This window comes from Salmo salar, chromosome ssa09 (assembly GCF_905237065.1).
Source record: "Salmo salar chromosome ssa09, Ssal_v3.1, whole genome shotgun sequence".
NCBI classification, from domain to species: Eukaryota; Metazoa; Chordata; class Actinopteri; order Salmoniformes; family Salmonidae; genus Salmo; species Salmo salar.
Window position 1 is genome coordinate 2831951 of NC_059450.1, and position 10544 is coordinate 2842494.

The 10544-nt window shown below is 43.1% G+C and overlaps 1 protein-coding gene across 4 annotated transcripts; it reads right to left on the reverse strand.

Annotated features, from left to right (window-relative positions):
• Positions 1 to 897: 897 nt before the first annotated feature.
• Positions 898 to 10325, reverse strand: fosl2 (FOS like 2, AP-1 transcription factor subunit). Of its 4 annotated transcripts, XM_045723339.1 has the most exons (6): positions 10095 to 10325; positions 9580 to 9699; positions 5185 to 5413; positions 4551 to 4805; positions 4187 to 4294; positions 898 to 3125 (listed from the first exon to the last, which is right to left on the reverse strand). In XM_045723339.1, exons 4-6 carry the CDS (start codon positions 4788 to 4790, stop codon positions 2589 to 2591), a joined length of 885 nt encoding a protein of 294 aa, XP_045579295.1. In that variant the 5' UTR covers positions 4791 to 4805; positions 5185 to 5413; positions 9580 to 9699; positions 10095 to 10325; the 3' UTR covers positions 898 to 2588. The 4 variants fall into 4 exon arrangements, with proteins under 4 accessions (XP_045579295.1, XP_014065488.1, XP_014065487.1 ...); XM_014210013.2 differs by lacking the exon at positions 5185 to 5413; XM_014210012.2 differs by lacking the exon at positions 5185 to 5413 and having other exon boundaries at positions 9580 to 9793; positions 10095 to 10321.
• Positions 10326 to 10544: the final 219 nt, after the last annotated feature.

Below are 10544 nucleotides of genomic sequence, written 5' to 3' on the forward strand. Positions count from 1 at the left end.
TTTTGAGGTGTGGCCACAGTTGCTGTGTAGACAAGGGCTGACCGGGTACTGTTATTGGGAGGCAAACTGGAGTGGGATATGGGCTCTTGTAGGGGTGACATGTAAAAGACTTAGCGGGAGAGGAGAGGATTTTGACACAATGATAAGTCATGGAGTCTGCTGTGCTCTAACTACATATTCTTTATGGCACAACTATACGCAGACTACCATACATACACTACGACTCTGTTGCAGGTGGGGGTATCTGGACTGGTTGGTCCTTCTACAGCGTCTCCACTGGCACACTTGTACACATTCTGGCTCCACATTCACTGAGCCTCTCTACCAAGGGTTTAGGGTTGATAAAGTCATTGACTCTTTTTCATGATTGAATTATATTCAAAGAATCTCAAACATACCCTGTGACGTTGGATTTACAGATGTTCTCTATCCTCTATGTCTCATTTTAACCACTAGAAATAAGTATAAACTGTGAAATGGATAAAAACGTTTGAAACGAGAAGGATAATGACACCTATCACTTACTTGTAAATGTTTAATTGGCCATTCAGGCATATGGTCAAAAAGTGCCGTTTTTTTTATGGTTGTCACTGTAGATAGGTTCTGACAAACTGACCACTGAATGACCAACCAAAAAGTCTGCATGTATAATAAAGATATTTCCCACGCTGTCAATTATTGCATTTTTTAAGGCAGTGTTATATCCTGCTGTTGCATGAGATATAACATAACAGGTGGTTTAGTCTATCTACCCCACTAAGTAGTTTAGGGGTACGTCGCCTTTGAAATAAAATGTGCCTAATATTCAGTGCGACAAATGTAAGGACACTGTATTGCTCATGGGACACAGTTTGTGGACACAAAGATGAACAGGCCAACACAACAACTGATCAAGAATTCTTTGTTGAAAATGCTTTTTTATTATAATTATTGATTTAAATTACGAAATGAACAAACACTGCTATACATATTGCTGTTTTTGTTTGTTTTCAATCATTTTAAACAGTTAAAGCATTTGAGAAAAGAAGAAATAGATGTCAGAAACAGAAGACGTACAGTAGATGACACGTACAGTAGAAGATCTAAAGTCAATGGCTTTCCTACGTGTTTCTAAGGGGTTCAAAAGACTCAAACAGACTAAGAACACACTCTCTCCCACAATGGTTTTTGGTATCTTTGTTCGGTCTGCAATTTGACACAATGCATGATGGGTGTTGTTGTTCAAATGCTATCATGTGATACCATAACTATCCAGTGAAGTTTACCTCAAGACCATCCACACAAAGATAAATAAGTGATGTGTTCTCCTTCAAGACTAGTCAGTCCACAACAACAGCAGCAGCAATGATTTTTGCACAGTCTTATTTGCTGCACCCAGCACAACAAAAATTGTTCAGTAAGTCTTCTGTCCCGTGATCACAGCAAGGCCATGACACTCACTGACCCTGTAAGGAATGTTTGAAGTAAACAACAGGTCTTAAATATTGCAATTCTATCAACCCCCACCCCATAAATGACTTTCAATGAAGCTCTAGAATGTCTGCTTGAACCTTCACTTCCATTAGTATTGGGGGTATAAGGAGTTGGTCATAATACCCTCATTGGTCGAACTGTCTTGGTGAATGACATAATTTCAGAAGTAGAAGGGTCCCCGGTTTGAATTTCTCCTCATATATCACTCAAGCATTTGAGCCCCGATGCTTCCCATGCTGCTCCTTAAAATAGTTATGAACAACCACACAGAAGAGAAATCCCTGACATCAATGTAAATCACACAAACATGTATTAAACACATAATAAAGTTCAGGTACATTACTGAGAAAAGCACACAATACGATGGCCATCGATACTTTGACCAATATTCGGAGTAGAGTGTTGAGGATCTAGGCAAATGAATAAAAATTGGCTATTTTCGTTTGAGACACTGAGGCTTTGAGGCTCACCCAGTGAACCATCAGGAGACAACAACACCAGAACGCAAGGTCACACAGCACAGGTCATAAATACAAGTAGAGATGAAAATAAAGTCATATGTTTATTAGCGTATCAGCGCATCCACACACTCTCTGTAGTCTCCCAAACAGGTCCTGGTTTCTGGGAGAGGAGGATAAAAAAAGAAAAAGATGAGTCTGTTTTTAAAATCTCTCCATTGTTTCTATATCCCTCCCATTGTCTCTCATTTAGTCATTAATTGGTAGATTGATCATAGCAGAGTGCAACTTTTGCCCGATGGCTTTACTTAATGTTGATCAAAAAATATGTCTTGCTTTCACCAGTTTTCTCCTCTTTTGACTGCCTCTGCTGTCATTTCTAACCTCCATGTCATATGTTCATTGTTCAAAAAACAAATTGTGCTGAAGTTAAAATGGAGAAGGGATGACACTGGCTGGTACAGGTGCACACACTTTGGGTATAAAAAAATCACACTGAAGCGTACAAGAAAAACAAGCGGCTTAGCCCTTGAGGGTTCCTGGTGTCAAGGAAACAGTTACCGGTTGGCTTGGTCCAGGCTTGAGTGTGCTCTTTGTCTTCCAAGTCGGTAGGAGGCGCTGCTCACCCTCCGCACAACATCACCTTACTGCCCCTGCTCAGAGGGCCAGGAGGGTAGGTGAGTTGAGGGAGTCTGAAGACTGATCCCCGCTGCTGCTGCTGCGCCGGTGGGCTTTGGAGCAGGACTCTGAGGACGGCGAGGGGCTCTCGGACTCCAGCATGCTGGGGTAGGTGAATATGAGGCTGGGGGCGCTGGGTGTGGAGGCCGGGGTGGAGGCGGCCACCACCGGGGTGTTGAGGCTGTCGCTATCGCAGTAAATCCCACCACCTCCACCAAGACAGATGGGCTTGATGACGGAGCGCTGGGACTTGCCGTCCTCATCGTCCTCTTGTGGTTCTTGCTTCACCACAACAGGGTTGATGAGGCCTCGGGGACCCAGATTGTTGCGCATGGTCAGCGGAAGAGGAGCACACTGCTGCTGGTGGTGGTGGCCCCCCTGGTGGCGATCGTCAGGGGGCAGTTTGCACACGGGGTTGTGGGCCACCAGCATAAACTCCAACTTGTCCTTCTCCTTCTGCAGCGTCTCGATCTCTTTCTGTAGATCAGCCTTCTCGTCCTCCAGCTCCTCAGTCTCCTGGAAAACACAAACAAACAAAACAGCCGATCAGGACAAGTTTAAATCTTCAGTATCTGGAGGGTTAATATTCAGCTCAATTACAATTCTGGTGTTTGGAATAGACAGAAAAAGTGTTAATATTCATGTTAAACCCCCAATCACTGTTTTAGGTACACATTGGTGAGTTTCTGCACCACCTAATTCTACCGCAAGAGTGTACTGTTTTCCAAAAAGAGCACACTGCACATTATATTTCAGTGTAAGTTTGTTCAGGAAAAGAGTAGGGATACAGCGAAAGGGCAGTCAATAAACATCTTGGCTATGTTGCACCTGAATGACCTGATCTTAAACCTACACTTTACCTGACATTCTGGTTTGACCCTTATCCTAATTCAAAAAAATATTGCTAGTACAACTTTGTCCAAAAAAAAGGTATGAGGAAGTAGGAAACAAACGAGCAAAGCACGGACACACCCCAAAAATAGGAGAAACAATGCAACCGTCTCTTTCTTTCCTTGTTGCATTGTTTCTCCTATTTTTGGGGTGTGTCCGTGCTTTGCTCGTTTGTTTCCTACTTCCTCATACCTTTTTTGTTTGGACAAAGTTGTACTAGCAATATTTTTTTGAATTAGGATAAGGGTCAAACCTGAATGTCCAGGTAATGTCAGGTAATGTGTAGGTTTAAGTTCAGGTTGCCCTTCATGATTGAAATATGACACTTCCTTATTTGGTCATTCAACAAAGAGTGGCGTGTGGTGGAGAGAGGGAAGGGCGTTTTTGCTGGAAGCAGTTTGGGGGAGTGGAAGGTGTAGTCATCAAGTTGAGATCAGATGGGACTATTCTAGCCAATGAGAAGGCAGATACGCACGTGAAAAACAGGCACAACTCATTTTTATCAAAGTTGCCGAAATGCCACGTGCGTCCACTTATATCAGTGCATTCGTAACAACCTAACCATTACAAAACTTTGCCTCTTCTTCTTGGTTAGGGTGTGTGTATATATGTGGATGTGTGTGTGTGTGTGTGTGTGTTTGTGAGTGTGCGTGCGTGCGTGCGTGCGTCTGTGCAATGTAACTCACTCCTTGGAGCGTCTCAGTGAGTTCTCGTCTGCGGTTGCGGCACTTGGCGGCAGCCAACTTGTTCCTCTCGCGTCTCACCCTCCTCTTCTCCTCTTCTTCAGGGGTAAGCTAAGGAAATAAATAACACATCTTGTGAGTTGTCGTTCACACATAAGCTGAACAAGGTAAACAAGAAGAGAAGCCTTGGGTTTAGACATATAAGCCATCATCTCCAAATTCCTCACAACTTGGGACTTTGATATTAAAACTCACTCTACTGTCTCACAATGTTAGAAGACATTCACCAATAGTGCTTGCCGGCACATGGTGGATTCCAGACAAAATTAACTTTTAAACATACACTCTGTACACTTGTGGTCCTCACCTGCTCATCTCTCCTGCGGCGTCCGCGGGTGTCCCCGATGGAGCGGATGACACCCGGACGGGCCAGGGTGGTGTGTCCCAGGAGCCCGGGGCCGTTGGAGAGGTGGTGGCCATAGGGGTGGGAGCGTGAGTAAGGGTTGGACATGGAGGTGATCACTGTGGGCTGCACCATCCACTGCAGGTCCTGGCTGGTCGTTATGGCGTTTATCGTAGGGATGAAGGCACTGCTAGAGCCAGGCATGTCGACCCGGTATTTCTAGATACAGGAAAGGTAGCCAAGAGAGAGGGAGGTGGGCAGAGCGGGGAAAAAAGAGGGCAGAGAGGGAGAAACATGGTGAGTGGATATTTTCAAGATGATAATAGATGTTTTCAAGATGACAAAGAACACAAGTTGTGTGTCTTCAACTCAGGGGACAAACACATTGTGAATGGAGTAACATCAAAATATACATTTCCATGCATTTCTTTTTTTGCTTAAATTGAATGTTATTTATTTATTTCACTGGTTACAACTGGGGGGAAAACTTCACTTGACATGTCTTTGACCCTGCTACCTCAATTTCAATTTCTGCCACAGAGTACTGTAGCGTAACCCCCCGTTTACACACCGGCCACCCACCCTTCATCATACTCACACATCCTCTTCATTACAGCCTAGTAGTGAATCACTGACTCCACACACAAACACTGTCTAGATTCACCCGTTTAACCCCTGGAGTGGCACAGTCAGTGACACATTCAGTGAATCATGGTGGGAAAGCCCGTAGTGTTGCTGCCTCCATCATCATACTACAGCTAGGAAAGGAGCTTGCATCAAGCTGCAAGTCATCTGGAGAGCAACGTGGTATGGAATGGTATACCTCTCTGAAAAAAAAAAAACATCCACCAGAAAAGGTGTGATGACTTGTTTATTCCTGTCAGAATAAGGTGATTATGATGGTTTGCAGTGGCACTGATATAGGCCTCTCTCTTTCCATAGACAAGTGTAGCATATCTATTTTTGTTTATAAAATACATAAGACCTCAAGTTTACTTTATCTGAGGACTCTATCCTGCTCATCAGTGGTCAACACCAAACTGTTGTGAGTGACAACACAGAAGTGACCATCGTTAAAGCAAAATATAGTATCCTTAATTCAGTTTATATGGCTTGAGCCCTCATGAGGCATCTTTGGGGTGATAAGACAATATCTGATGCCACAATGATATTGACCTAAAAGCAAGGATAGGACGCAAGTGAGTATGTCTCAACAAGTCCACGCCAGACACTTGAGTGACTAGAGGGAAAAGGTGAGTGATGCATGTCATCAGCCTACCCGATATGGGCTGGATGTACTTGTTCATTAAACATAGAACATGAAGAGACTAGTAATGCTTCTGGGCTGGCATCCAGGGGTCAATTCATCCATTATTTTATTTTTTCTTGTGATGAGTCATGTTGGGGATATGTAAAGCACGTGCGTCAAACGGTCAGTTCCAGTAAGGCAGAAAGAGGCATTATATTTAGGCTAGAGAGAAAAGCTAGGTCCCCAGCCAGTTACATTCCAGAAGTGAGGCAACAGTGAAAATTCCATTGCAGTCATAAATCCCAGGGACTAATAACTAACGAGAAGGTAAAGTCCTAAATGGGGTAATGGTTGGATACGGTAATTGGGGTGACTGGTTGCCACACAGAAGTAACAGACATTTCTGGTATGAACCGGGGATATGAAAATAGGTAAAGGAAGGCTGTTGTGCAAATTTGATTTGTGAGACAATAGGTGAATCGACTGCGAGTAGACTCCAAATGTGAAACACTGTCCACAATTCCAGGTGCAGGGTACAAATACAACATGTTACGCGTTTCTCGGCCCAGTAATTTGTGAGTTGTCTCGCATAGGCTATCAAGTCAGTATGCTAATGTCTGTGTGCCGGTGTTGTGCCAAAAATCTCCCCCTGCCAGAATTCTCCCCCGTCAGAATTCTCCCTCCCCTTTGCGTTCTTCATTGCTGCGACTTGCTTGCTCGTTGAGAATTCTGCTCTTCACTCCGTTGTCATTTTAGCCTACATTTCACTGATCTAGTAGCAGAAAGCATTTTTTGTCTGCAGTTTTCGGTTTGGCTATTTGTTTCAAGTGTATGTGGCGGTTCTAGCTTGTATGGCGTCCTGGGCGAACCCCCCCCTTCAGCGCCCGCACCAGGGGGCGGCGGCGGCTGCGCACGTCGCCCGTACTTCAATCCGCTACTGATTTTGTATTAGTCTATAAATAAATCTCTTTGCCAAAATTCGTCATCTCTCCCATGTCTTAATCGACTAGTGTTTCTGAAAGTGTAAGGATAATACTAATTTATAGGATAATACAACTAATTTCGGTTGCCTATCCTGACGTGAAGTTTGTTCTATAGAAAGTATTTGACTCTGATGTGTGTCACAGAAAGTATTTGACTCTAGCCACAAAAATTAAGGAAAATAGATGGGGGGGGGGAGAATTCTGGAAGGGGGGAGATTTTCGACACAACACCGGTAAACAGCTTACCACACGTTACCCCCTTTCCCGGAGTCTTACTCTTACGCGCTGGGATTTCGCCATTGCTGCAGAAGAAAATAACACCCCTCATAAACAAATAGAATAGTTGTCCTCCGCCCCCGAGAAACTAAAGGATGACGTACACATCCAGGAACTTTCGCCTCAATAAATCTGTCAACATGTCCAGGGAAGAGAGAGCACCTATGGCACTGCGTCAAACCCGGAACAAATAAGGAAGTGCTTATGATGATCTCGAAATTGATGTAACCAAGTCAATTCAAAAGACGGATTCAGACAGACAACCCATTGAAAGAACAAAGTAAAATGCGTGGGAGTTCTGGTCTGGAGTGGATGATAAATATTATTTAACGCTACGACCAGTCCAGCTGTTATATGTGCGCCCACGGGAGCAAAACAACAGTTGCCATTTGGCAGACAGATCCTTTCACCTACAAAAACGAGACACTTCTTTTAGCCCTCAGTTTTCCGACATGTGCCCGAGAGGAGATCTAAACAGTTGCAATGTTCATTATACGAAATTAAATTAGAGCACTGGTCTAGGTCTATGAAAGAACAAGCTGTTAAATGTAGCGCAGAGATCCCCCTTCATTTGCCTTATTATGCCTACTGCGGGTTGTGAATTGGACACTGACAACCTAACCCCAGACGACTCAAAACATGTCTCTCTGTCACTTTCATAAAACATATCGACACTTTTCAACCTTAAAAGCTCATCTTTGTCGGGAATAGCATTTAAAGTGGACATGTGGTGTGAAATGCTGATTATGGTTGTTCCTCAATGATAGCCACTGGGCATTATATCTCAGAATGTCACTAGAACGAGAGGGCGAGAGAGCATGTAGAAAAAAAAACCCTGTAGGCCTAATCACTATATGGGATCTGGGGGAAATTCCTGCCTCGAAGTCTCCAAATGTTCCAACGTCCACGAAGGCGCATTGGGAGACGCATCGTGAGCGTCTTAACCTGCCGTTTCCAAGTCACGACAAAATCTGCCAGTGCGTGATACACGGGGCCCATCTGCAAACACACACACACACACACAACCTCGAAGCTATGGGTGGATGTCCTATATTGTGCGATGTGCAGCGTACCACCACTGAATGACGCTATAGTCCTTGTTGCAGAACTTCTATCCAATGTGGAGTCCTAGTCAATATTCGTTATTGCTCTGTTCGCTTTACAGTGATGAACACCAAGAAGGCACTGAGAGGGATTGGTAGAATCAGTGCATGTTTTTTGTTCCCCTTGACCAAGTTATGCGCATGAATAAAGTCGTTATCACATGTGCAAGGGAAAAGGTAGCCCTTCGGTTTACACATTCCAACTTATATTTAAATCCATATCTTGGAGGAGAAATGTTGAGAGCAATCAGAATGACAACATATGCTGTAGCAACCTATACGCAGTTTGCTGTGTGTTATAACTCATGATAACTAGCCTCCTGTGTCCCGTGTGGCTCAGTTGGTAGAGCATGGTGTTTGCAACGCCAGGGTTGTGGGTTCGATTCCCATGGGGGACCAGTACGAAAAAAAAAAATTCTATTTTTTTTACAAAATAATCATTAAAAAAAATGTATGAAATGTATGCATTCACTACTGTAAGTCGCTCTGGATAAGTGCGTCTGCTAAATGACTAAAATGTAAAATGTAAAACATGTGTTCATAGAAGTTTATACTCATTCAACAGGTCTTATAATGTGCGTATGCCTAAATAATTTGTGGACTACACAGTATGAACACTTTCTAAAGTATATTCTTCCGTCTACAAAATATGTATTTTCTAATAAAAACGTCCCCTCAACTTCAAATTACCAGTTCTATAGTGCAACACGTGGGTGTTAAATTATAGGCTACAGCGACTGAGCAATACCTGATTGCATATTGCAATTCATATGACGCATACACATAAGTGTCAATAAGTACATTTTCTGCAGTCGTTCATAACACAGGTTTCATAACACAGGTTTCATGACATTCAACATAAATCCGGCATTGAGTCGGTTTGTTCCTTTTTTTACGCACTTCGCTCGCGCATCGGTGTCTTGGCCAGAAGCACATATATAATCTATTAAGTTTCACCTTATTGCAGAGCAGATCTGGAAAATATTGGGAGAATATCACAATATAACGCGCGCAGATTCTGATAATATCACAGGCGATACCGCGGGCGCGCTTTCTCCAAATGTGAAGAAAGATACTCTACAGCACTAGGCTATAGTTTGGAGTAATATATTTCATATCAATATAATATTCTTAATGTTCCTTGAATAAAACATGTGCATAGCAATGTATTAGAAAGATAATATGCACCTCTATTGCATGGCACACCACATCACCTTTAATTACGAACAGCGCTATAGCCTCTCCGGGTTACCCATCTAAAAGTGTGTCATAGACAACTGCACAGTGACGAAATGTCGATACAATGAAACTCAATTTACAGTTGTGAATGGCAATATTTTCATTTGAGAAAAGAGAAAATATATTATGTTGTATTGCGTTACCTGGTAGCTTGAGGTAGAGATCGGACTGCCGATCGTGCTGCTGCCGCTTGTGAATGACTCTGGTTGGACCGGCGAAGTGCTGCTGCCGCAGGACGAGGTGTCGTAGTTCACGGAGTAGTCCTGGTACATGATCCAGGAAAGAGGAAGATTTCAGTAGTTGATATGAGCTCCTAACTCTCAAAAAATCCTCTGACAGTGGAATCCCTTTTGGGAGCTGAAAGTGGACCAGATTGGAAAGTGACCAACTTGAAAGTAATAGTCGTTAAAACACGTGGAAATCCAGAAAAAAAGTGTTTTCAAATAGGTTATTGGTATAATAAATCCAGGCTCTTCGAAATTAAATATTTTTAAGGTAATTAACTAGAAGTAAAACTGAAAATATTTATATTTTTTGTCCACTCCAAATAATTATATCCTGCTTAAGGATAACTTCGGCTACTGTTCTTTCCCTTGTCACTGCTGTAGCCTATTCAGGTGTGCTACAAGAGCCAACTTCAAGAACAAAAGTCACCTACTTTCGCAGTCAATCCAGAGTTGACGGTGAATAGACTTGCGTTGCGAGTGAGTCACATACAGAGGCTTTCAAATTGCTTTCAACCCCAGCCTACTCTACAGAATCTCTTCCCCGCGACACACTTTAGGCCTACTTCAGCTATCCGCTGTTCCCCTGGAACAGTTCTATCTTTCTTTTTCTATTCCTTCACCACACTAGGATGACTCACTTCAATGGCACTACGGAGAACTGCAGCCGCTTATCAACGCAAGTAGGCTCAATCACGTCACTGTCTGGGCGTAGACACTTCACTTGAGGGGTTATCATAGCTAAGATTGTAAAAATCAGCACAAGGTATCGTAAATCAGCTATATTGTTGTAAATAACATCGTTAGAGTCGATTTGCTATGCTTGTGATAAGCCTACATGTTTTCGCACGTGTGTTTTATCATCGGGTTGGAAGTTATACAGT

Coding starts and splice junctions, on each gene's coding strand:
- fosl2 (XM_014210012.2), bottom strand. CDS start 9,708: ATGTACCAGGACTACTCCGTGAACTACGACACCTCGTCCTGCGGCAGC. Junction 4,806..9,579: donor TCTCTACCTCAAGCTACCAG/GTAACGCAATAC, acceptor TCCTGTATCTAG/AAATACCGGGTCGACATGCC. Junction 4,295..4,550: donor GCCGCAGGAGAGATGAGCAG/GTGAGGACCACA, acceptor TTATTTCCTTAG/CTTACCCCTGAAGAAGAGGA.